Source organism: Eschrichtius robustus, chromosome 10 (genome assembly GCF_028021215.1).
Source record: "Eschrichtius robustus isolate mEscRob2 chromosome 10, mEscRob2.pri, whole genome shotgun sequence".
Classification (NCBI taxonomy): Eukaryota; Metazoa; Chordata; class Mammalia; order Artiodactyla; family Eschrichtiidae; genus Eschrichtius; species Eschrichtius robustus.
The window spans coordinates 57163312-57190911 of record NC_090833.1 but is presented as its reverse complement, the minus strand read 5'-3'; the positions used below and the strand labels follow the sequence as shown (position 1 = coordinate 57190911).

The 27600-nt window shown below is 40.6% G+C and overlaps 2 protein-coding genes across 2 annotated transcripts in view; one reads left to right on the top strand and one right to left on the bottom strand.

The window, feature by feature from the left end:
- KDM4C (lysine demethylase 4C) overlaps positions 1–26204 on the bottom strand; it is a 418075-nt gene extending 391871 nt beyond the window's left edge. Inside the window, exon 1 of the mRNA XM_068552402.1 lies at positions 26049–26204. The gene's annotated coding sequence lies outside the window, so the exon portion shown is untranslated. The remainder of the gene's footprint in view (positions 1–26048) is intronic.
- LOC137770948 (sterile alpha motif domain-containing protein 1-like) lies at positions 25401–26404 on the top strand. Its single transcript, XM_068553987.1, has 2 exons — positions 25401–25703; positions 25882–26404. Exons 1-2 carry the CDS (start codon positions 25401–25403, stop codon positions 26365–26367), a joined length of 789 nt encoding a protein of 262 aa, XP_068410088.1. The 3' UTR covers positions 26368–26404.
- The last annotated feature ends 1196 nt before the right edge of the window (positions 26405–27600 follow it).

The following is a 27600-nucleotide window of genomic DNA, read 5'->3' as shown; positions in this document are numbered from 1 at the left end:
TGATTTTCCCCTCAATTCTCTCTATACACTATAAAAAATACAGAACAAACTTTCAAAGCACAAAATTGATCACGCCATCCCTATTTTAAACCCTTTAATAGCTCAGAACCATTTCAGCATGAAAACCACGATCCAGGTCTTGTCTTCTCCCCCAGCCTCAAAGAGCCCTTTAGCCTACTTGAAACCTTTGCTTCATTCTAACCAAATTTCCCATGGATGCCAGGCTATTTCCCTCCTCTGCTGTACTGTATACAGACATGCATCATGTGTATGACATTAATGAGTACTTCCTGTGAGCTAGACATCTACAAAGTGCATTACTGTGCACTTTCCTATTTAAACCCTAAAGTAACTCCACTGAGAGTGATCATGAATATCTCTAATTCACCAATGATGGAAATTAAAATGCTTGCCCCAGATCCCATAGTAAGAGCTGAGGATGTGACCTGAGCCTTACCTAAAATTCTATTACCATATTCATAACTACTATGCTATTTCCTTGGCCTTTCCTCCATTGGCAATCTGGCAAAAACCTATCTTTCAAAGTTTATCTCAAGTATAAACTGCATTATGAAGCCTTTCCCGACAACACTCCTCACCAACTACCAATGTCATTTTTTTAATGCTCTCCTCACTCTCACTCCATATCCGCAGTCAATTGTCATTCTTCCTGGATTCTGCATTTGCAAATTCACCTATTTGCTAAAATTTATAACCCCAAAATCAATGATTGCGGCACTTGTATGGTTATTCACAAACACGCATGGAGTGGTGAAATATGTGAATCACCCTACATGCATGTTCATCCAGCTGAGGTCAAATAAGGCAATGATTTGCCTTCTTGTTTCAGCCCTCATACTGTAAACAAGTATCCTTTTTGCAGTCTATTTATTGCCAGTGTTTTTTGCATTTTTTTGTGCTTCTTTTTGGTGATTTAGCTGCTTAAACGAGCCCCCAAGCACAAGTTCCTAAATGCAAGAAAGCTATGATGTGCTTTATGATGAAAATACATGTTACATAGCTTCATTCAGTTATCAGTTACATTGTTGGCATGAGTTCACTGTTTCTTTTTTGTTTTTTGTTTTTTTATAAATTTATTTATTTTTGGCTCTGCTGGGTCTTCATTTTGGTGCGCCGTTTCTCATTGCGGTGGCTTCTCTTGTTGCGGAGCACAGGCTCTAGGCACGTGGGCTTCAGTAGTTGTGGTACGTGGGCTCAGTAGTTGTGGCTCCCGGGCTCTAGAGTGCAGGCTCAGTAGTTGTGACACACGGGCTTAGTTGCTTAGTTGCATGTGGGATCTTCCTGGACCAGGGCTCAAACCCGTGTCCCCTGCATTGGCAGGTGGATTCTTAACCACTGCGCCACCAGGGAAGCCCTAGTTCACTGTTAATGAATGAATAATTACATATTAAATAAGGTGTCTTTAAACAGAAGCACACATAACACAAGATCAATATATCACCTTGACAAGCATTGACAAGCATTGTGATCAAAGACGCATAGGAATCTAACCTGTATTTCCCCTAGGAGCAATGGTTCAGAATTCACTAATTCAGTATTCACAGTGACTTTATAGAACATAACTACCACAAATAATGAGAATTGACTGTACCTAAGCCCTTTTAATTAGATCATTCAGAAAAAGCCCCTACCAACCCCCCCCAGCCCATGGAAGCCATTCTCCTCCCTTCCCCTCAAGAATTTCTCCCACCTACAGCAGTGAGCCAGGCAGCCAATCCTGCAGACCACAACTGACCTGTGCTAGATCAATCACTCCCCCAGGAACTCAGAAGTGGGGAACAGAGGAAGCCATGAGGGGCTGTGGCAGCCACTGTCTTCCTTGGGCATTAAGAGAAAGGAGATGAGCAGAGAGAAGGGGAGGTGGGTGGGGAGAAAGAGAGAGAAAGATTGATTTTAGAGGGGAAAAAAGAAAGGGAAGAAACCAAGCCTGAGTCACCCAGGCATAACGTAAGTCATAAGGTAAATGCCTGAAGAGTCTGCATCTTCAAGAGACTGCAGGGTCTGGGGCTTCCCTGGTGGCGCAGTGGTTGAGAATCCACCTGCCAATGCAGGGGACATGGGTTCGAGCCCTGGTCTGGAATGATCCCACATGCCGTGGAGCAACTAAGCCCGTGTGCCACAACTACTGAGCCTGTGCTCTAGAGCCCGCGAGCCACAACTACTGAGCCTGTGTGCTGCAACTACCGAAGCCCGCATGCCTAGAGCCTGTGCTCCACAACAAGAGAAGCCACCACAATGAGAAGCCCGCACACCACAACGAAGAGTAGCCCCTGCTCACTGCAATTAGAGAAAGCCCGTGGGCAGCAACAAAGCCCCAATACAGCCAAAAATAAATAAATAAAATAAATAAATTTATTAAAAAAAAAAAAAAGAGACTGCAGGGTCTGGAGACTTGAAATCTACATTGCAACAGGCACTCCAGATATGATTTAAATTCTTCCAATAGGAAGACAGTTGAATTCAGAACTGGGCAGAGTGGGGAAAGAGGTGGAAACCCACGAGGCATCCTTTTTGTTGGAACAGATCTAGCATAGGTAGTCTGGATCTTTAACAGTTCTGGCATGATTCCTGACCCCTAGATCACAACTTAGATAGTGAGTCCATGGAACAAACAAATGCAGCAGCAACTTCCTGCTCCCCAGATCTCAGCCAAGGTGCTATGATCCTGTACCCTGATTCTTCAGTTTTCTATTTGTGGCAGAAATGGCAGTTCCCAAGGCAGGCCCACCAGCAATGGTGTTTTGGGAGATATCCCAGGAGATAGGTCCCTGGGGTCCCAGCCAAGAACCTGTTCTCCAACCTTCAACAACTCCAATATCAAATCTCTTTCTGGGTAAGTTAACCAGGGACGTGTCCACTGTCTGTAATCGAATCATGACTGATAAAATTATCAAATATAAACTAATTAACGGTGAGTAGAAAAGAACCTGGTATACAAATAATCAGTTCCTTGTGTATCTTAATGAAATTAAGCCAAATTACTCAAAATTCATTTTGTAGTAATTGAGTAAAATTACTAACTGAGCCATTTAACAAACTAGCCAGCCACTACAGCTACTTTCCCTTACTGGTCTAGCATAGTAGAAGCTCTCAATAGCCTTTTGCTTAACCAATTCACCAAATACTAACGCAATGTCTGTGAAAAACGTCACTGCTGCCCACAACATAGGCGAGGCTAGTAGGCTATACCTATTGTGTCTAAGTATCAGCTGAAATGCATGCTTAGCAATCAACAGTGCTTATTTCCAATCCAGTTTATGCAAACTGTGCCATTATGTGATGTGATTAAATATTATTTAAGTAGATGAAGTCTGAATACAAAAATGTTACTGTTTCTACAAAATTTAAGTTAAATATTTTGGAAAAATCCAGTATAGATAAGATGATTTAAAAAAAAAAAAAAGTGCCAAATGAAGTGTGGGAACTGCAGTAGTAAAAAGTTAGGGGGTAAAGGGATTTGTAAAATCTAGAAGGATTCTGGCTCATATTATTTCAAGTGTCTAAACTCTCACTTTAAAAAAAACAGAAACTGAGAGTGGTACATGCTATATTGGGAGTGTATTGCTTATGCAAAAGAGGAAATGCAGGACTCAAACCTTTACTCAAAGAAAAGGCTTTATCTTACAACAAAACATGAGCAAATGAATGTATATTTATGTTTTAAGTAGAAATAAAATAATAGATGTATCTTTCTTTCTGATTTACATCTTTAAAATAAAAACTACTCAAGAACTTTTGGAAAAACTACTCTATGCCTTTATAATACAGGCATAAAAATAATGCAATTTCAACATTTGTCAAAATATTTCCTTGTGGCTAAACAGAGCTATTTCCCTTGTCTGTTCCATAGTGCCAAGCCCTCCATCCCTGACTTAGGAGAAAGTCAAATCAATAAGGGAACTTAACTTGAGTTAAAGAAAAACACAAAGCTCTGTAGGTTTACTCTTATACTTGATGCTATTGTAAATAGTATTTCTTTAACTTCTGCTTTAGAAATAATTTGAAATTTACAGAAAAACTGCAGGAATAGAAAAATAAAAAACAAAAAAAGCCCTGTTACACTTAACCCAGATTCATCAAATTAGTATTTTACCCTATTTGCTTTATCAATTTGTGTTCTCTTTCTCTCCACATACTCACACATACATGTAATTTTTCTGAGCCATTTGAGAGTAAGTTGCATATATCGTGGCCCTTTACCCTAAAAACTTTAGTGTGTGTTTCCTAAGAATAGAGGTCTTCTCTTACACACAGACACAAGACTTTTCAACTCCAATAAGTTTAACATAGATACAATACTTATATCTAATTTCTGTGTTCCAATTTTGTCAAGTGACCCAATAATATCTGTTATAGCATTTTTTTCCCTCCAGTAGGGAATTCAGTCTAGGATTAGGTATTGCGTGTAGCTGTCATTTCTCTTTAGTATTCTTAAAACTGGAATATTTCCAGAATCTATTTTTGTCTTCAATGACATTGTCATTTTTGAAGAATACAGTCACTTTTACATTTAAACACTTAAACATTTAAACAGAACATTTAATTGTTTTAAATACAACATTTCTTATTTTGGTGTATTGTTTTCTTTTGTTGCTGGTATATTAAAATGTCATTAACTTTTTTTTTTTTTTTTTGTCTGCGTTGGGTCTTCGTTGCTGCAGGCGGGCTTTCTCTAGTTGCGGCAAGCGGGGGCTACTCTTCGTTGCAGTGCGCGGGCTTCTCATTGCGGTGGCTTCTCTTGTTGCAGAGCACGGGCTCTAGGCACACGGGCTTCAGTAGCTGTGGCTTGTGGGCTCAAGAGCGCAGGCTCAGTAGTTGTCACTCGGGCTTAGCTGCTCCACAGCATGTGGGATCTTCCTGGACCAGCGATCGAACCCACGTCCCCTGCATTGGCAGGCGGATTCTTAACCACTGCGCCACGAGGGAAGCCCCATAAAAATGTCATTAACTTCTAAATGATCTCATATCCAGCTACCTTGCTAATAATCTCTTTTCCAAAAATTTGTCTATAGATTATTTAATGATTCTACATTGATCATGTGAAAATCATCTGAGAATAGTAATTTTTTTGTTGTTTCCTTGACAATACTTATTCATTTTATTTCTCTTTCTCATCTTACTGACCTGGCTAGGGCATCCTAGTGCTAAAAAGGAGTGACAGTAGAATGTCTTATTGTAAAGGGAATGCTTTTAATCTTTACTCTTCAGAATAATGTTTACTATGTATAGGTTCCCTTTAAAAGGTTAGAAAGTTCTTTTCTATCCTTTTCTCAAGGTTTTTTGTTTTATTGGGGGGGGGGGGTTGGTTTGCTTTTAAAAGAATTTTATCAAATGCTTTTTCTCTATCTATTACGATCGGTTTTCTCCTTTACTACTGAGATTAAATATGATTTTAATGTTGAACTAACCTATATTTCTGGAATGCATCCAATCTGATGATGATGTATTGTCAGAGTTGCACACTGTGGAATTATTTGTGTTAATATTTCATTTAAGGTTTCATATCCTACCTTCATAAGTGAGGCTAGTAATTTTCCTTATTCATATTGTCATTGTCTGGTGCTGGTATTAAGACTTGCTAACCTGGGACTTCCCTGGTGGCGCAGTGGTTAAGAATCTGCCTGCCAATGCAGGGGACACAGGTTCGATCCCTGGTCCGGGAAGATCCCACAGGCCTCGGAGCAACTAAGCCCGTGTGCCACAACTACTGAGCCCACGTGCTGCAACTACTGAAGCCCGCGTGACTAGAGCCTGTGCTCCGTGCCTGGAAGCCACCACAATGAGAAGCCTGCGCACCGCAATGAAGAACAGCCCCCACTCGCCGCAACTAGAGAAAACCTGCATGCAGCAAGCAAGACCCAACGCAGCCAAAAAAAAAAAAAGACTTGCTAGCCTGAGAAAATGAGTTGGGAAGTGTTCCTGAAAGAGGAAAATTTTGAGTTTGCGAGGGTTGAAATTAGGTATAATTTGAATACTTTGTAGAACTAGCTTGCAAAACCATCTGAACCTGGTATTCTTTGTGGTAAGACATATAACTACAGAATAAAAACTCTCAGATGGTATATTTCTACAACTTGAATACATTTCAGCATTTATATTTTTCTGGAAAACTGTCCATTCGAATGTATTAGCATAAGTTTTTCATGGTCTCACATATAGTTTGATATTCTTTTCAGTCCTAACACTGTTCTTGTCCAATTATTTTTTCCAAGATGAGGATCTATAGCTCCCATCACTCTCAAAAATGTATCACATATGAGCCCAAAAATAGTTAAGAACCACTGGACTAGATCATGGCCACAGAAGTGGTCTGAGCTGTGGTTCCATCTATACCCAGAGGTATAAGCACTTCATCTTTGTTAATGTTTAGTCTTGGTAACCTTTAAACTTAGGAAATTAAACAAGTTCAATGTTCCTAAACACTAGTGGGCAGTGGTTCCGTCAGTTCACTAAAAAACAGGAATGAAAGTGTTCTGATTTTTCATAAAGTTACACTTTTTCTTCTTGAAGAATGCTCTTTCTGCTTTCTTGGTGCTTTTTTGAACAGTAAGTTATAGTAAGTTTTCTTTTATAATTTTTACTTTAGAAAATTAAAAGTTGACAAGCCTATGTCAGTCCAGCTTATTTTTTCAAATCTGGGAACCAATAAACTAAATGATCTCTAAGATCCTTCATGAGCCCAGCGTTACATGTGAGAGAGGGAAAAGAAGAGAGGGTAGAGGGATGGAAGGAATTGCTTATTTACATTAATAAAAATCGAGTAACTTACTCAAGTTGAAGTTCTTATTTACCTTCCTGGTTTCCGAGCTTTTAACTCTACAGACCCCCAACCTCTACCTAGATGGATGAAACTTCCAAAGGTAACATTCTCAACAAACCATTCTCTTAGTAAAAATGGCTTCCAATTGGAAGCCATTCAAGTGGAATCTGAAATGACATTGGCAAACCACTTTAATTTCCAATTCTTCAGCTTGACATTTAAGATAAGTAATCCCATTATTTTCCTCTAAAGCACACAGATTTTCAGACCTAACTATCCCTCCTAAATTATTCATTCATTCATTCATTCAAATGACAACCCTCTCTTTCTATAGCTAAATAAGATTAATCAAAGAATTTGCCTGCTAAAATTATTTAACTTCAAGGACCTGGAGGCAATAAGGAGGAAAGAAAAAACTTTATCTTAGATAGGTAAAGATATGAGAGCAATCTCAAAAATGCTGAACACAAGCACTGACTATTGAAAGAGCCATGCCCACTACAGAAAAGTTAATGGAGGCAGACCACAAAGTCATCCTAAGATTCCTCCAATCAATCCCCAAATATGTGACCAAGCAGAAGCAGAAGACTCTGCATTACTAACAGCAGAGGCAGCTAACATTCAAGAACTTAACATCAAGAGGTTAACAAACTCATTCAAGGTCACAAAGCTTTGAAAAGATATTTTCAAATTTTGTTGTGGATAACTAAATGGGCAAGTAGGTGGAAAGGGAGGCTCAGGTGCTTGAAATGTGCTTCCACCTGGCTCTAGATGCAGAAACCAAAAGTAAAAAGAATTCCTCCCAGGATAACTGCCTAACTCAACCAAAATCACAAGGAAAACAACAGTAATAAAGATTGGCCAACTGACCAGAAGTTCCTTCCCCTTTGTCAGATAGCAAAAATCCAGAAGAATGAGGAATCCTAGCAAAACTGACAAATACACGCAGTATGTACTTCAGAGTCAAACTCAAGGTACAAACATAAATGTTACAGGAGTTCCTGGGGAAAAGGCAAGACCACAGATGGCCACTGTGGGGGAAGGCATAAAGAAGAGGTGAGTTTGAAGTGGGTCTTAAGTAAATTGGATCAAAAAAGGGTGAGCTATCCTTCTATGGGGGATAGGGAGCACATAATAACAGTGCTAATATAGGAAAATTAACTCATTTAATCCTCCCAAGAGCCCAGCCCTACGAGGTAAGTATTATTATTAACCTTATTCTGTAAGTGGGGAATTGGAAGCGCAGAGCGGAGTTCTCAAACTTTTTGATCTCAGGTCTCCTTTATACTTTTAAAAATTATTCAGGAACCCAATAATAAGACCTTGTATTTATGTGGGATATATATTTACTAAAACAGAGGAATTGTAAAATTATGAGTTAAAAGATAAATTTTAAATCCCCATATGTATGAAACTTTTAAGATAATTTTTTTTTTTAATTTATTTATTTTTATTTATTTATTTATTTATTTTTGGCCGTGTTGGGTCTTCGTTTCTGTGCGAGGGCTTTCTCTAGTTGTGGCAAGTGGGGGCCACTCTTCATCGCGGCGTGCGGGCCCCTCACTATCGCGGCCTCTCCTGTTGCGGAGCACAGGCTCCAGACGCGCAGGCTCAGGAGTTGTGGCTCACGGGCCTAGTTGCTCCGCGGCATGTGGGATCCTCCCAGACCAGGGCTCGAACCCGTGTCCCCTGCACCGGCAGGCGGACTCCCAACCACTGCGCCACCAGGGAAGCCTTAAGATAATTTTAAACTGTACATGGGTCAAAAGCAACAATGGTTCTCAACAGAAGGTGAGGGGAGGGATTTTTATCCTGTTTGGAAAACTGGCATTGTCTGAAACCATTGCAGTCCTCTTTGTTTGTCACAACTGGAGGAGTGCTAGTGACACCTAGTGAGGGAAAGGCCAACGGGGGGGATGCTGCTTAACAGCCCTACAATGCATAGGAAAAGCACCTACAACAAAATAATTATCCAGCCCTAAATGTCAATAGTGCAGAAGTTAAAAACCTTGCTCTAGGGACTTCCCTGGTGGCCCAGTGGCTAAGACTCCACACTCCCAATGCAGGGGGCCCAGGTTTGACCCCGTCAGGGAACTAGATCCCACACACCACAACTAAGAGTTGCATGCCGCAACTAAAAGATCCTGCATGCCGGGCTTCCCTGGTGGCGCAGTGGTTGAGAATCCGCCTGCCAGTGCAGGGGACACGGGTTCGAGCCCTGGTCTGGGAAGATCCCACGTGCCGTGGAGCAACTAGGCCCGTGAGCCACAACTACTGAGCCTGCGCATCTGGAGCCTGTGCTCCGCAACAAGAGAGGCCGCGAGAGTGAGAGGCCCGCGCACTGCGATGAAGAGTGGCCCCCACTTGCCGCAACTAGAGAAAGCCCTCGCACAGAAACAAAGACCCAACACAGCCAAAAATAAATAAATAAATAAATAAAAATTTAAAAAAAAAAAAAAGATCCCACATGCCAAAACGAAGGTCTCGCGTGCCGCAATGAAGACCCAGCACAGCCAGCCAGCCAGCCAGGTAAATACATACATACAACCCTGCTCTACTGACATTTAGAAAGCAACTCCAATGTCTATCTACAGAAGAATCAGTCAATAAATCAGAGTATATTCACCCAATGGAATATTATACAGCAGTGAAAGTTAACAAACCAAAGCTACTCCCAACAATATGATGAACCTCAGAAAGTTAAGTCTTGGACTAGTCAAAGTACGTGTCCATTTACAAACCTAGAAAATAAAGTTTAATTTGTTTTTTAAGGATAAATGCATACAAAATACATTTTTTTTTTTTTAAGCAAAGGAATACTGAACATAAAAATAAGGACAAGGTTGGGAATTCTTTGGCAGTCCAGTGGTTAGGACTCTGCATTCTCACTGTTGAGGGCCTGGGTTCGATCCCTGGCCAGGGAACTAAAATTCCATAAGCCACATGGCTCAGCCAAAAAAAAAACAAAAACAAAAATAAAAAGCAATAAAAGAAAATCAGGACAAGGCTGCCAAGCGAAGGTAGTTGGGATAGAAGAGAATCACAAAGTTTTTCTTTGTTTTAACATCTTTATTGGAGTATAATTGCTTTACAATGGTGTGTTAGTTTCTGCTTTATAACAAAGTGAATCAGCTATACATATTCATATATCCTCATGTCTCCTCCCTCTTGCGTCTCCCTCCCACCCTCCCTATCCCACCCCTCTAGGTGGTCACAGAGCACTGAGCTGATCTCCCTGTGCTATGCGGCTGCTTCCCACTAGCTATCTGTTTTACGTTTGGTAGTGTATATATGTCCATGCCACTCTCTCACTTTGTCCCAGCTTACCCTTCTCCCTCCCCGTATCCTCAAGTCCATTCTCTAGTAGGTCTGCATCTTTATTCCCATCTTGCCCCTAGGTTCTTCATGACATTTTTTTTTTTTTTTTTTTTAGATTCCATATATATGTGTTAGCATACGGTATTTGTTTTTCTCTTTCTGACTTACTTCACTCTGTATGACAGTCTCTAACAAAGTTTTATATCTGGGTGAATTCATAGTACTGTATACCATGTCTTTCACATGCCTCAAGCATTACATAAAATCTTTTTTAAATGATGAAACAATCAATATAAGTTATGAATTCCTGAAAATACCTGGAAATTTTAAACATACTTTAAATTAATACCAAGAAATTTTTTTTTACTTCTATGCTGAAACTATTCTTTAATATAAAAAAATCTACCAGTAATAAGCAAATAATCACTCCTAGTTTTTATTTTTCGTGACTCCATATTTTTTTATATTAAAGGTACCAAAGCAAGACAGACCTGCAAGCCCAATGAACACCCCAACATAGGGCTTGAAACTGTTTTTTAAATTATATACTGTGGCATTATTTTAATTGAAAAAGCCTAGGCCTGGGTTATGTATTTGTATTCAAGCCCTTAAAAAGGAATTAATTTGCTTAGGTCTCCTTCCCTCAGCTTACTCTGTTACACAAACAATAACACAACTATAAATACCTATAATGTATAGATTAAATGAACAATCAAGTGTGGCTCCTTTGGTGGAAGAACTTAAAATCATCAACTATAACATCAACAATAATTTTAGCATCAAAAGGTAATCTGTGTAGAAATTCATTTACACACTAGAGAGACTTCCCTGGTGGTCCAGGGGGTAGGACTCCACGCTCCCAATGCAGGGGGCCCAGGTTCGACCCCTGGTCAGGGAACTAGATCTCGCATACATGCCGCAACTAAGAGTCCACATGCTGCAACTAAAGATTCTGTGTGCCGCAACTAAGACGCAACTAAGACACAGCCCAGCCTAGAGAAATATTAAAAAAAAAAAAAAAAAAGAAAATCATTTGCGCACTAGAATAAAATTCTTTTCTAGCTATGAGAACTATGAATCCTACTAATACCCTGTAATCTGGTAAGAAATCTTGTCACATAAATGTATCATAATGGCAAGGGGAAAGAAAGTTTACAAACAGCAGTAATTCAAAATAAGAAATCTCTTTATCTAGGAAATAGTTCGCAGTGTTTCATAAAAGCAAGTGATTTCTTACATTGCAATGCAGGAAAGTGTCATGACAGACATTATGATTCAATTTGTCAAAGGTACAGAGAAGACAAAGATAAGATTAAAAAATCAGTAAATATAAATATAGACATACTGCTAAATTCTCTTTTGGAAGAAAGTAAAAAATTAAATTTTCAGGGGAAAAGTACCTGATAAACAGTGATCACAAGACAGAGAAAGCATCACTGCGGCATTAAATCTTCTTTTTAAGAATTTAGAAAATACTAATTTAAAATGACCAATGTTTTCTTTACTGTTGGACTCTACTTTCAAACCTACTATTTTTAACTTGAAGCCAAAAGTAATCTCTAATCTGCATATCAATAAAACATTTAAACTTGGAAAAAAATGTTTTAAAAGTTATAAGAATAAAAATCATTTTTAAAACATGGAAACTTAACCTTCTATCTGATTATGAGAGATTTGTGTCTGTCATGAAAAGGGCTAAAAAGGGAAATTCTGATCCATTTTCAATAAATGTGAATTAAGGAAAAAAACCTTAACTGTTATTTCCAATTTTTAAGAAAATTACATTAAAATTTGGGTCCGGATAGACCCCAAAAATTATGCAATGAATGCCAACTAATATTTCTGCTTGAACAGAAAAAAAGGATTGTTCTCCTATGACCAAGAAGAATTTAGAAACTTGATGCACTTTCTATTATTATGCAGCGGTGTGACAAGGACACACAAAACGAAGAAGGCGATTTCAACAGTTTCCAAAACTTGTATTTCACATGATTGTGAGTTCTGACTAAAAGCTTGCTGGGCTTGGACTGTATCGCTCGGGGAGCTTTGGGAGGAGGAGCCACTTCAGCGGAAGGGCGAGAGCTGCCGTGGACCCACAGCACCTGCTGCGGCTTCTTGGCTACCACCGGCCCGCGGCGCCCTCTGCAGGCGGGCTGGTTAACCAGCACTGCGCCGCCCACACACCAGCTGGATCCCGGAGCCGCGTAGACACCCAGGGTGAAACACGCGTCGCCGCCAACACTACAGTGAAGCCCGCGTAACTTTTACATCTGAGATTACCGAAACCATTTATACCTACGAGAAAAACTCACCGGAGGCCATATAAATTACTCTTAGGTTCTTAGTTTAAAATATTAAAACGACAGCCAAATGTTGAACCAGTTTGAGAACATATTTAAGTGCAATTTCATATGCAAACTTGGAAATTATATTCCTACCAATCCACAATCGCATAAGCCATATGCAGTATCAGCTATACGTGACATGCAAACGCATCTAAAAATATGTTCAATGTCTACTAGATGAGTTTAATTTTCCTCAGGTTCACAAATATTAAACTAAATTATAATAAACACAAATACAATCATGATACAAGCTCAAAGGAAAAATCATAATCTGTTACCCAATGCTTCTTACTGATTATAAAATATGGTTTAATATATTAAAATATAAGGCCAAACCTTCATTAGTGTTCACAGAAATGAACTCTACTTGGGCTGCACTTGGTTTGTTTGACTCATAATTTTTCTTTGTTGTTAATAGCAAAACAAATGTCTCCATTTTCCTGGTCTTATGGAGGGAGGCCCAGTCCCTCTGCACAAACTCCTTCAACAGTGTGAGACTGAGAACTATGCTGACAACTCTTTAAATACCACTATCTTATTAAAATGAACCTTTTAAAGAAAAAAAAAAAAAAAAGCCTTGCATTTGGTTCTTTACTGTGCTTTTTACATATAATACTTCATTCCCATTCTTAAAAGTTTTCTGTGAAATTATGAGACTAAGGCTCAGAAATGGAAATCCCTATCCTAAAATCTAATAGCAAGTAGGTACAATGATTGCACATTTAGTATCCCCCAAACCCAAACCCTAAATATAACTGACCTCTTTGCTCAACTCTCCTGCTACCACAAAAACAAACAAACCAAAGCCCACTAAATTTAAGAATAAATCTGCAGCACCAAGCCCAGATGGTTGCACAGAATTATGCTCAATTAAGAAACATAACCCAATGTTACTTAAGCTGCTCCTGAGCACAAGAAAAAAAAATAATAAGCTTTAAAATCCTTAAGAAGCAAGGCTAAAATGGGTAACAAAACTTGACAATTGGCCCAAGAAAACTGAAAAACAATTTTATTTAAGAGTACTGATGAGAATTCTTTTAAAAATGAGCAAGTGGGACTTCCCTGGTGGCAAAGTAGTTAAGAATCTGCCTGCCAATGCAGGGGACAGAAGTTCGAGCCCCGGTCCAGGAAGATCCCACATGCTACGGAGCAACTAAGCCCGTGCGCCCCAACTACTGAGCCTGCGCTGTAGAGCCTGTGAACCACAACTACTGAGCCCGTGTGCCACAACTACTGAAGCCCACGAGCCTAGAGCCTGTGCTCTGCAACAAGAGAAGCCACCGCAATGAGAAGCCCGCGCACCGCAACAAAGAGCAGCCCCCACTCGCTGCAACTAGAGAAAGCCCGCACACAGCAACAAAGACCCAACGCAGCCAAAAATAAAAATAAACAAATTTATAAAAAAAAAAAATGAGCAAGCAAAATCCAAAGCACATTAAAATAATAAACCATGACCAAAAGGTTATTCCAGGAATACAAGAATTGTTCAGTATTAGTACATGTGTTATACAATTCTTTGTGTATGTGTATTGAGTGCGTGTGTATATGGATAAGTATATCTGAACATACGCATATTCCCTAGCTCTGTTCACTGAGAGGGCATGGGAGCAACACCCCAATGTCAACAAGCACCTAGATCTTGGCTTCTAAATATTTGAGGTAGGGAACGTTCAAGATGAGCCTGAATCTCTCACTGTGCCTGAAAGGAAGGGAGTGCTCAGAGAACGATGGGACATGTCAAAAGGACAGAGAATTTACCTTGAAGGGTTCCCAGGGGCCAAACCTATGACAATTTAAGCATCAGTATAAATAATATTAACAAATTATAGCTCCCTGAATAAAACAGGAAACCATAAATCCAAATTGACAAAAATAAATGAATAACGTGAAAGCTTGATAAGGAACAAGATATGTACAGAGTTTTTTGAAACAAAAGAATAACTTTGGAGCAGAGAAGCATAGAAGATTCTGTCTTAATCAAGCAATCAAATCGAACATTACTAGTAATAGAACAAAATGAAGTTGTATGCCACCTGATAAGATATAATTAAAAGAATACAGCATCACCTCTGTGATATTCCTGCCAAAGATGCCTCAAGAATATAATCATGAGGAAACATCAAACAAAAATTAAGGGAGTCTCTAAAATAACTGGCTTGTAATCTTCAAAGGTGTCAATATAATGAAAATCAAAGAAAGACTGAGAACGATTTGAGACTGAATGATGTTAACTTAAGAAACTTGAAAACAAGAAAATGCAATGCATCATTCTGGACTGGATACTTTTGCTACAAAGAGTGCTATAACAAATGGTGAGATGTAAAAAGGTCTAAAGATTAGATGACAGTAATGTATCAATGTTATTTAACTTCTTGATTTTAATGTATATACTTGTGGTTATGCAGGAAATTGTCTTTATAGGAAACACACACCCAAGTATTGAGGAGTGATGGGGGCATAAAGGCAAATTTTTCAAGGAAATAAAAGTTCTTTGTACTATTAATACAACTTTTCTAAAAGCCTGAGATTGTCCCAAAGTTAAAAAAGAAAATTATTTTTAAAATACAAAGGAATAAATTTAAGAAATGTGCAAGATCTATGTAAAGATAGCTTTAAAATATCCTTTATAAGGACTTAAAAGAAGACTTAAATGGAAAGGCATACCATATTTGTAGGCAGGAAAACTCAATATTCTAAAGATATTTCTCTACATTTCTCTATTAAGTTTATTTCCAATAAAACTATAAATAGGTTTTTTAGAACCTGACATATTATAAGTTAAATATAATGAGGAAAAATAAACAAGAATAACCTGGAAAGCTCTAAAAATATATTATAAAGCTACAACAATTAAAACGTTGAGGTAATGGTACATAAATAGATTGCTGTAATAGGAATCAAAATAACTTTCAATACTGCACTGGTTAAATAAATTATCATACACACATACAATGCAATACTGTGCAATCACTTTAAAAAAAGAAGCTCTAGGGACTTCCCTGGTGGTCCAGTGCTTAAGAATCTGTGCTGGGCTTCCCTGGTGGCGCAGTGGTTAAGAATCTGCCTGCCAATGCAGGGGACACGGGTTCGAGCCCTGGTCTGGGAAGATCCCACATGCCGCGGAGCAACTAAGCCCGTGAGCCACAACTACTGACCTTGCACGTCTGGAGCTTGTGCTCCGCAACGGGAGACGCCACGACGGTGAGAGGCCCGCGCACCACGACGGTGAGAGGCCCCCGCTCGCCGCAACTGGAGAAAGCCCTCGCACAGAAACGAAGACCCAACACAGCCAAAAATAAATAAATAAATAAATAAATAAATTTATAAAAAAAAAAAAAAAAAGAATCTGTGCTTCCACTGCACAGGGCATGGGTTCGATCCCTGGTCAGGGAACTAAGATCCCGCATGCCATGTGGTGCAGCCAAAAAAAAAAAAAAAGCTCTATATTTATATTTTAAAAATCTCATCCAAGGGGGTGGCGAAAGGGGAAATTAGATGAAGGTAGTCAAAAGGTACAAGTTTTCAGTTATAATACTAGGGATATAACATACAACATGATAAACATAATTAACACTGCTGTACGTTATATATGAAAGTTGATAAGGGAGTAAACCCTAAGAGTCTCATCACAGGGAAAATTTTTTTTCTATTTCTTTAATGTTGTATTTATATGAGATGATGGATGTTCACTAAACCTACTGTTGTAATCATTTCGTGATGTATGTAAGTCAAATCATTATGTTGTACACCTTAAACTTATACAGTGCTGTATGTCAATTATACCTCAATAAAACTGAGGGGGGGAGGGGAAGGTCACATCCAAGTTACAGTTAAATGAAAAAAAAAATATTCAAAGCAATAAGTATAGGTACTACCATTTGTGTAAAAAATGCATACATATGCATATACACACATATGCTTGTACAAAATATCTTATAAAGAATATATAGACTATGTCTGGAAAGCCCCAAAAGAAACAGTTTTAACAATGGTTGACTAATAAGAGGAAATGCCTATCTGATGGCCAAAGGTAAGAATATATGTACTTTTTACCCATTTACACCTTCTCAGTTTTATACCTTGTTGTATATCTTGCACTGCCTACTTAAAATAATATTTCTTTAACATATGTACATAAATAATAAAACAAATTTTTAAAAATAAACAAAAATAAATAAAATTATCAAAAAGGAATGAAAATTGAATTCCCCTATCTCAGGGCTAGATTCTTCCTGCTAATGAAAGCTGCCTGAATGTTGTAGACTGAGAGTTCTCAGTAAAGTGTCCAAATTTTAGGCGAGGGTTCCTTTTGAAAATTAAATAAGAACAAAATGGATGAGATAAGCTACCAGCAAAAATAAATAAATAAATAAGCCTCATCAGTACCATCAGTCTCCCACTCAAAGGGATGCCCATGACCTTGCTGAGTATTTGATGGACTCCCAAAACAGAACCAAAGCAACAAGACTGATTTTCAATCAGAGAAACAAAGGGATGTCCTCAGGACTAGAATTTAAACAAATGCCTAGTGCAAAAAAAAGAGTTAAAAGGTGAAGATAAAGAAAGAGCCAAAGTGAAGAAATTTGTCTTCTTTAACCTCCTTCAACAGGAAAAACGTACCTGCAGGAAGAATGTCCTGATGAACAGAAGTGAGTACTTCTAAGGGTCAAGAGAAGCCCAGCAGGTGAAAAATACCCCCGTTCAGATTACTCCTCAATGCTACCATCTCCATCTGTGGGACCTGCCTGTCACCAAATAATGTGTGCTTTCCCAGGGACCAGACTTTCTAGAAAGAGCCCTGAGGAACAAACATGTATGCTTTGGGTCTGAGCTCTGGTTCTTCCTGTGAGTTTGATTAGGGAGTGACACTGAGGACCTTAGTCCTCCAATGCCTGACATACTCTGGATCACTGGGAAAAGTTCAGATTTCTGAACCTGCAATGCTGAAAATGAGAACAGGAATATGTAATCCCCAAAAAGTGCTGTCACTGTCACACACACACTCCAAAAGGTCCTATCTGGCTAACTGTCCTTATTTTGACATTTCTCTCTAATTTCAAACTTTTCCCATTCCTTCTCTAGTAGATAGTAAATCAATACTTAGAATATGTATTTTGTACAGTTATCAAATATATTTTCAAATATTTAATTTAATCTACTAAGGCCTGAGTGTTAAAAGCCTAAATAATTTTAAATACAGCTTTGGGAAATTTTACTGATGATTACACATTACAAACGATTACTATATGTTTCCTTCAATTTGGTTTGTAAGTCCCACTATAACTAGACATTTTCCAAATTTAACAGGAAGGTATCACCTGTATACCTAGTTCATCCAAAACCCTCTCCATCCCTTCAACTCATGCCAGACTGCAGGGTTTAATAAGGGCTATTAGGACTTTCTAAATTATCAACCATAAGTGAACATTCATTATCAACATGCTTGATTATGACAGGGAGAGATTTCAGCAAAATAAAAGATAAAAAGCAAGGCTTAGTAAACTTTGATAACTTAGACAGAAAAGGAAAAATATGCAGGCTAGGAGCAGATACGTAGAACACTGTGCAGTGCAAGATTACATATCATGAAGGTAGAATGTAAGTCCTACTTGGACAGAGGTTCCCAAAACACAGTCACTAGAAAACTGGCCTCTAACCACCATTTTAAAGTGTATTATTTTTAAATTTTATTTATTTTTGGCTGTGTTGGGTCTTCATTGCTGCATGCGGGCTTTCTCTAGTTGTGACAAGCGAGGGCTACTCCTCGTTGCGGTGTGCAGGCTTCTCATTGCAGTGGCATCTCTTGTTGTGGAGCACGGGCTCTATGGCATGTGCGCTTCAGTAGCTGTGGTGCGCAGGCTCAGTAGTTGTGGCTCGCGGGCTCAGTAGTTGTGGCTCATGGGCTCTAGAGCGCAGGCTCAGCAGCTGTGGCACACGGGATTAGCTGCTCCGCAGCATGTGGGATCCTCCCAGACCAGGGCTCGAAACCGTGTCCCCTGCATTGGCAGGCAGATTCTTAACCACTGCACCACCAGGGAAGTCCCTAACCACCATTTTAAGAAAGGTGTTATTTTTCCTATTTGCAAATACATGGTAATGTATAGGAAATTTGTTCTTTCAACTGAGCCTTTCTTACTATAAATGTAATAATGTTCATTCTCAAAAAAAATTTTTTTAATGATGGGAAATCAAAATTACCAGTAATCCCACCACCAAGTTAACATTGCAGTGTATTTTTTCTAGACATACACCCATTTATAAACATGTTTAAACACAACTAGAATCATACAATGTATATAATTTTGTTTATTGCTTTTTTTCATTAAACAAAGAAGGTTTGCAATTACCTAATGTTTTTAAATATTCTTCCAAGTTAGTAATAGCAGAGCATAGAGTTCACTTAAAATAGCCCCTGTGCTAGACACTTAGGTTATTTCTAATATTTAGTTAGCAAAATATATAAGAGATCAATATTTCATGGTGGGGCTAAACAGCACCAAGCCTTTTCCTTGCAGGAGTTTTGGTAAGTGAACAAATGAGAACCACAGCCCTAAGGATAAGCTCTAGTGATACGCTGAACGTGACACTCATGCCTGGCCAGGCTCCTTAATTCATACATTCACAAATACTTACTGGTTTGCCTTGACCCCCTCGTTTTCATTTCTGGAATTGTTTGGTTTGTAATAAATTGAGAAAATAAAATTGATGAGCAGCCAGCCTTAAAACACACCTGTAATGAGCTCAGGGAAGCAGGGTGGAAGAGCGCTATTAGTGACCCCAGAGAAACCTGGAAGAGAAGACCTAAAACGAGTCAGGTTTAGATTTTTCTCAACCTGACCTTAAGCAACCCTCCTTTGAGATCAGGCCAGAACTTCTAAGAATAACTAGCTTCTGGCAATAGCCAATTCTTTAAATGTGTGAGGGGGGTTGGAAGGTGGTATTTAAAGCTATACTTATACTTCCCATCAGATAAGACTAAGAAAATAGTAATTGTGTTTCAAAAGGGGGGAGAGGGGCTAATGGATTGCCTTCGACCTCTGCTATTCAAACTGCAGTCAGCAGTCCTACCTGATTTAGTGGGTTATATCAATATTTTTATAATATGTGATACAATATCAGAGTACAGACAATATCAGAGTACAGAACAGGTGGCAAACTATTGTTTTGTGAAATTTTTGTTTCAGTTTTATACGTGTGTGTGTGTGTGTGTGGTCAGGATGGGTAAAATGTATTTCCTACCGTGTGCCTGATTTTAATTTCCTTAATTTTTTCATATATGTAAATGTCATTAATTTGTATAACAAAGGTTTACTGAGCACCTACACTATAGTGCTGGTGAGACAGCAGTGTGCTGGTGTGATGTAAGTGAATAATAGTTGATCCCTGCCGTTGTAGAATTCTTTCAGTTTAGAAACAAACTATCACATAATCACATAAATATAAGATTACAAACTGCTAAGTGTTATGGAAGGAAAAGTTTAGTAAATTAGGATCGGTTATCATTAGGGAAGCTGATTTAGATTGGGGAGAAGGTAGGGGTGACAGGTCAGGATTGTGTGAGAAACTGCATTCAAGCAGAGACCAGAAAGATGTACTTGGAAAGGAAGAGAGTGGGAAGGAAAATCTGCCTGGCAGAAAATGGCACCTTCAGCAAGGGTCTGTAAGGTCTGGGGAAATGAAAAGCCACCGGGCAGCTTCCCTGGTGGCGCAGTGGTTAAGAATCCGCCTGTCAATGCAGGGGACAGGGGTTCGAGCCCTGGTCCGGGAAGATCCCACATGCCGCGGAGCAACTAAGCCCATGCGCCACAACCACTGAGCCTGCGGGCCTAGAGCCTGTGCTCCGCAACAAGAGAAGTCACAGCAATGAGAAGGAGCCCGCGCACCACAGCGAAGAGTAACCCCTGCTCTCCGCAACTAGAAAAAGCCCGCGCAGCAACTAAGACCCAACGCAGCCAAAAATAAATAAATAAATAATTTATTTTTAATACCAGGTATTAATTTAATATTGAATATTTCCCAGGTCACATGAACCTGAAATTTATTTAGCCTAATTTTTCTTGTATTTAGAATTGTTTGATTTGTAAGCGCTTACTTTACTTTCTTTTTTTTTTTAATGGATGGGCAGTTAATTGAACCCAGTGTTTATATTTTATTTATTTATTTATTTATTTATGGCTGTGTTGGGTCTTCGTTTCTGTGCGAGGGCTTTCTCTAGTTGCGGCGAGCGGGGGCCACTCTTCATCGCGGTGTGCGGGCCTCTCACTACCGCGGCCTCTCTTGTTGCGGAGCACGGGCTCCAGACGCGCAGGCTCAGTGATTGTGGCTCACGGGCCCCGCTTCTCCGCAGCATGTGGGATCCTCCCAGACCAGGGCTCGAACCCGTGTCCCCTGCATTGGCAGGCAGATTCTCAACCACTGCGCCACCAGGGAAGCCCTAAATAAATTTATTTCATTAAAAAAAAAAAAAAAAAAGAAAAGCCACTGGGCAGAAAGGTAGAACCATCTCTTGATAAATAAGGCTTGGGGGGGAGCTTGGGATAGGAAGAGATAATGCAGGACTTTTAAGTGTCCTGAGGGCCATTAGAATGATCCAATTTGCATTTTAAAAGATCACTGAGTAGAGAAGAGATATCAAGGGGGGTAGAGTGGATACAGAGGTGGTACCAGGTGCAGACTAGAAGACTGATCTGATTCATATTTAGGAAGCAGAAGTGACAAGGTTTGGTGATGGTACAAATGCGAGGGCTGAAGAGCCATGAGGTGTCTGGGATAACCCTCAGGTTTCCCAAGTTAACAGTGAAATGGAGCGAGGTGCAAGAAAATCTCAGAGGACCAGAGCTGAGAGGAAAGATCACAGTTTGGCCTGTTATAGTTAACAGGTAGAGATGCCAAATTAATAACTAAAACTGGATGGAAATATAAAACAAAGAAGTCATCAGCAAAACGGTTTTGATGATACATTATTCTGCTCCTTAAATATTTACCCACAGTAATGTATAATACAAACCCAGAAGAATCTAGAATAAATTTTAAAGTCTCACAGAAACAGACTCACAGCCTTAGAAAAACAAACTTATGATTACCAAAGGGGAAAAGCTGGGGTGGGATAAATTAGGATAAATCAGAGGTTGGGATTAACATGCACACACAACTATATATCACATAGATAATCAACAAGGACTTACTGTATAGCACAGAGAACTCTACTCAATACTCTGTAATAAACTCTATGGGAAAAAAATCTGAAAAAAAAAAATAGATATATGTATAACTGAGTCACTTTGCTGTATACCTGAAACTAATACAACATTGTAAATCAACTATACACCAATATAAAATAAAAATTAAATTAAAAAAATTTTAGTCTCTATGGAGCAGCAATTCATAAATACCACAGTAGCTGAAGCCAATGTGTATCTGAAAATACAGAGCAAGAGCAATGGTGTAACTAAACAGTCACATTCAAAATAATCCTCTTTTATGAAATAGTAAGGAATCACTTGTCTATTGTGTTCACAATATGCTCCATATCTAACACAGTGCATGGCACATAAGAGGTGTGATCTATTGAAGACAAGTACCCACTACTAGGCAGAATAAACCACAGCAAAAATAAAACAAATGGCGCAAATAACAAGCAATTCTGCAAGGAAAAACTGTACTATGAAACATACAAATGTATAAATAAGGACATTTCTCAGGGAAAAAAAGGGAAATGAGTTATTTAGCACAAACTCAGTTCTCATACCCAAATAGATGCTATGTTCTGGTCCCTAAGAATCAGCTTAATTTCAAGTTTCTAGGGAAGACCACCCCAGGCAACCTCACTAATCCCTAGAAGTCCCTACACATGAGAAAGAATAGAAATGTAATAAAAGCTTGATGTTGAAAAGCTATAGTAAAATCTCATCTAGGTTATTAAAACAAAACAAAAAAGGTTAAAAATGGCAATTACTAATGATTTTTTTTCCTCCAAAGTCTCCTGTTTCCAGATTTTCTAACAAACATGGATTTTAACTGGTTTTTTCTCCTGTTCACAAAGGTCATACTGATACATAGGAGAAAAATCCAAAGATGCACATAAACACGAAGGAGACAAATTAACCATACTCCCATTGCCCAGAAGTAACCACTTTCAATATTTCATGTGGAGCTTTTTCTGTGCATACATGGGGATGGAAAGTAAAGAGTGATACACAACTAGACTTAAGTCTATAAATGAGATTACAGAACACTGCTATGGCAAGTATATAGGACTGAGGAAAGACTAACCTAAAGTGACAACTGAGCTGAGCTATCTGAAGGATGAGATGGAATTAACCAGACAAAGAAGCACAGGCTGCTAGGCAGGGAGAACAAGAATGTGTGCTGGGTACCGAACCCCATCAAGCCAGGCAACTGGGGAGAGGGAGGAGACTGGCTGGGCAAAGCCTTGTTGAGTGGACTCAGGGAAAGAATGAGGTGAGGCCATTGAAAGAGAAACAAGGTAAACAGACTCCTCAAAGGGAATGTCCCAATTGCTTAGGTGGGAAAAGGATTAGGCCCTACAAGTGTGGACTTAGATGATCAGCATCTTCTCCCAAAGGGTATAAAGAGTAGGGGCACAGGGGAATCTTTGGGGAGGGGAGAGAGGGGTGAAGCTGCAGGGAGAAAAATAATAATCCGATATTTTAAATTTATACTTTAGGCCCCAAAAACCCTTCTAGACTGATAAGGATAAAGAAAATGCAGTGACTTTAACTATGGTACAACTCCCAAGAAATTCATATCAGAAATGAAGGTAGGGAGAGAAGCATTAACTATTCATATTACAAAAAAGAAAATATAAATTTTAAAAGATTGAAAGACCTGCATTAGACACTGAGTTTAATGACAGCATGTAATGTACCTGTTTTATCATCATATCGCTAATAAACATACAACAAATAAATCAATATCAAGGGAATAATCATTATGAGTATTACATATGAAAAAAGACTGGGCTAACAGAAAGGGACGATCTTAATGGCATCCAGACAAGAAAAACACAGCACTATACTCAGGACAAAGCCACACACAGAGAATTCTGCCTCTAAGAAGTGGTCTTGGTAGTGAAGCAGGAAAGAGTCAATAGGCCCCTCAAAGGGGTCTATCAATACTACTATCCCTACCTGCTCATTCACTCATTCAAGAGAAAATGTTTAATCCAGAAATTCCACTACTAGGTATATATCCAAGAGTTAAAAAAAAAGATATATGCATACAAAAACTAGTTCATGAATGTTCATAGCAGCATTACTCATGACAGCCAAAATGTAGAAACAACCCAAACGCCCATCAACCAACAAACAGACAAAATGTGATATATCCATACAGTGGAATATTATTCAGCCATAAAAATGAATAAAGTACTGAAATATGCTATATATAACATGGATGAACTTTGAAAATATTATGCTAAGTGAAAAAAATCTAGCCACAAAAGATCAAGTATACTATGATTACATTTATATGGAAAGTCCAGAAGAGGCAAGTCTACTGAGCCAGAAAGCAGATTAGCCCTTGCCTGGGGCTGGGGTGAAGATTGGGTTTGGAAGAAATGGACAGTAACTGCTAATGGGAAAGTATTCCTTTTTGAGGTGATAAAAATGTCCTAAAATTGATTGTGCTGATGGTTGCACAATTCTATACATATACTAAAAACCATGAAAAAAAATCCACTTTAAATAGGTGGATTTCATGGTATGTGAATTATATCTCAATAAAGCTGTTATTAAGAAAGAGGGTATTTTGAGCACCTGGGGCACTATGGTAAACTGCTGGAAACAGAACAAAGAAAACACAGACACGCACACACACAAAACCTGTCCTCAGAGCTCTTAACATTGTAGTAGAGGAGAAAAGGCAATCAACAGGCAATTAGAAAACAATGAGAAAAGCAAAGAATTCAGACTGTACCCCAGCGGCACCTAACCTAGCCCCGTTACGATGTCTAGAAGAGAACTCAATATACCAGATTTTCGTCCTTAAATTGAAATTTAAGTCTAAGAAACTTTTTTTAAAATTAAGTACCTGTTCAGCCTCTTAAAATCTGCGTTCTTACTGAATGTTAACAGACTCTTCTTTTAAGCATTTGCGCACATGCAATGTTTAAAACATGTTTTTAACTTTACAAAAGCAACAGATTACAGTCTGTTAATAAAATGAAACAAGTCTCCGATTTAAACTGTATTGCCAAGTTCGTGGGGTGCTGTAAAGATTATGTGCAAACTTTTTATAAGACCTTAAATTGGAAGAAAGAGGGCCTAAAAAACCCGAACCGTGTGACACGTTCCGAAACAAAGCCTGAGAGTTGGGAGGGGACCCGCAAGGTAGGAGAACTAGACTAATGATCATAAAGAACTGAGTGCTACAAAGTAAAAATGGACCTTTAAGATTTAAAGCCACTAATTTTCAAACACGACGCTTCGAAATTAGAATATTAGTAACCGTTGCCATAGAAACAGTGACGCTGAGTTTCCCGAGATAAAAAATAAAAAAATACTGCAAATTCAAGTGGGTGAAATAGGGCAAAGTTTGGTCCGAACGTAGGTGAACCGAGCCTACCAAGAAACTTCCACAAGGTTAAGAGTGGACCGACTGCAACTTTTAACCTACACTTCCGAAGCAGCGCTTGATAAATCACCCCGCAGGGTAATTTACCAACTGCTAAAAAAAAAATTAAGTTTGCCCTCTCTTCTCCAGGGGGAGGAACCACACAAAAACCCTCCCTGGCATTCGCCCACAACCAAAACCAGACCGTGCAAACGTGCGTGGTTGCAGCTCAAGGGGAGGCTGGCTCCGAGTTCACCCGGAAAGCATCCGAATCGAGCCCTGCTGGTTTCATTGGCTGAGCCCCGAGGAAAACCCCAAGCTCGAGCCCGGAGCCCCAGCCTGCCTGGCTCCTTTCTTCACATTCCCACCCCCCGCCACGTCCCATGCCTGGCATTCCACGCGACCCGATCCAACTCATACTTATTAAGCACCCACTGTCTACACCGCATCGTGGCGAGAGGCACTGCAGGAAGAAATGGCCCCACGCCGGAAAAACCAAAAGGATAGCCACAGCGGCTACGGACGGACCCGAGAGAGGAGCTGGCTACCTACGGTGGGGTGGTCTGGAGAGGAGCCCTCACCCCCACCCCGCGGGTCATGAGAGTCCCAGGGAAGAGATGGCCCCGAGGGGCGCACCAGGCCCGGCCTCCGCGGAGTCCACCGCAGACCGGGCTGGGAGGGGAAAGGTAAGGAGTAGGCATCCCCGGACCACCCGCGCGCTCCTCTGTTCCAAGGAGCGCGACCCCGACTCCGGCCCCCGGGAGAACGGCGAGCCTGGGGACCGAACCCCCGGAGGGCCGGAGCGGGCTGTCACTGGCTCTCGCCTCCCACCCCTGAGACCATGGCCGGCCTCTCTCTCGCCAGCGTGACAGTCGCGGCGGCCGCGGACCTAGCGTCTCTGGCCCGGCGTCTCCGCTCCGCCGAACGCCGGCACCCCCTGCTGCCCCGCGCAGAGCGGGGCAGTGCCGGGAAGACCGCCCGGGCCCCTCCCCCCACCGTCCCCATCCCCCGGACTCCGGAAAAGCGGTTACCTGGCGCGCGGGCGGGGGAGAGGACACGACCCAGAAGAGGAAGGTGAGAAGGCAAACGGTGGCCTCCGGCCCAGGGAGATTCGGGAAATTTGGGAGACTTGTTCCGCACTGGGTGACAGCTGTTCGCTGCGCACGCGCACCCGGCCCCAGTCTCCCGATGACTCCGCCGCTACTCACCCTCCCGTCGAGGGGCAGGGAGACAGCGGCAAAGGCGCGCGCACAGCGCCAGCCGGCTCTCCCTGCGCGAGGGCGCGCGCGCCATCACGTGACCGCTGGGGCCCGGCACTTAGTGGGTCACGTGAACTTCCAAACAGCTTAAAGGTGCCAGGCACCTTCTTGCTTTGGGCTTAATCTTCTGCACTGTTCTTAGCTTAGGCTTCCACCGCGCTTCGTGTTTTGTGGAGACGGACATGTCCCCTTTTGCCCAGAAGGGGAAGACACTTGAGCAGAAGGAAGGAACAGGTGCACAGAACCTTGCCTGGAAGCGCCTACCGGGTTCCCGCAGGGCTGGACCTGATGGAGTCCACGCGCCACACGTCGCCCTGGGCTCCGACGCGGGCCTATGGCGGCCTCCGGAGCGCAGACGTCAGAGTGGCGTTGCCCTGGGTGCGGCCTCGGAATGCCCAGCCGAGCCTGGCTAGGATGTCGCGGCTCGCTGCTGGGCAGCAATGACAGCGTCTTACGGCCGGGGCTTCTGAGCCTCCAGACCGAAATGGGAGATCCCGAGTGAGCGAAGGGTGTGTGCCTGCCAATCCTTTAACAAGTAACTCAAGCAAGAAGCTGTGTTGTTAGTCGAGGACAGCGAAACTGTCCTGTACTGCAGTCACCTACGCGGAACAAGGTCCGCCCCGCGCAGGTGTGCTCTTGAGTCCCGAGGCGGCCCTAATAGGAATTCGGACAGGGGGTCTCTCAAAAACTTGTGGTGACAGCACTATGGCCTGAATTGTAGTAACAGGAAGTGCAGGTACCTCCGGACCTCTCAGAACGTACTTAAATTAGCTTGCTACAACTTGTTATTTCTGCGCTGTACCTCTGCCTTCCAAGGTGTCAGAAAGAACCACACAGACCTTACTTAACTAAGGTCTCTGTACTACCAAAGACAGATGACTGAGCACCAGGTGTTTTGCAAAGCTGAACAATTTTTTTAACTTCCTGTAGAGTTCCCAGCTGGGTCCTTTGTGACGTTTCCCCTAACGTCTTCTCGGCGAAGAAAGATTGGGCAGAACCTTACACTTCTGAGCACACTCGGGCTGTCTCATATGCTGAGTTTTCTACTACAATCCACTGATTTCTGTTTTTTTTAATATCTAAACAGGTCCACTTACCGCACCCTGGAAGTCTTTTCTCACTGGAAGGAGCATTGTGAGGACAGATGAAATATGGGTGATTAAGTAAAGCTAATGGAATTATTGGGTCACCACATTTCTTTAGTCATTAAATTAGAAACATTACCCACATAGGTACACGATTGAACTTCCCTAATATGTAAACTCAACTGGGACTTTTCCAAATGTGTATACTATGAGGATCCCAACCCTCCTTACAAGTCAAT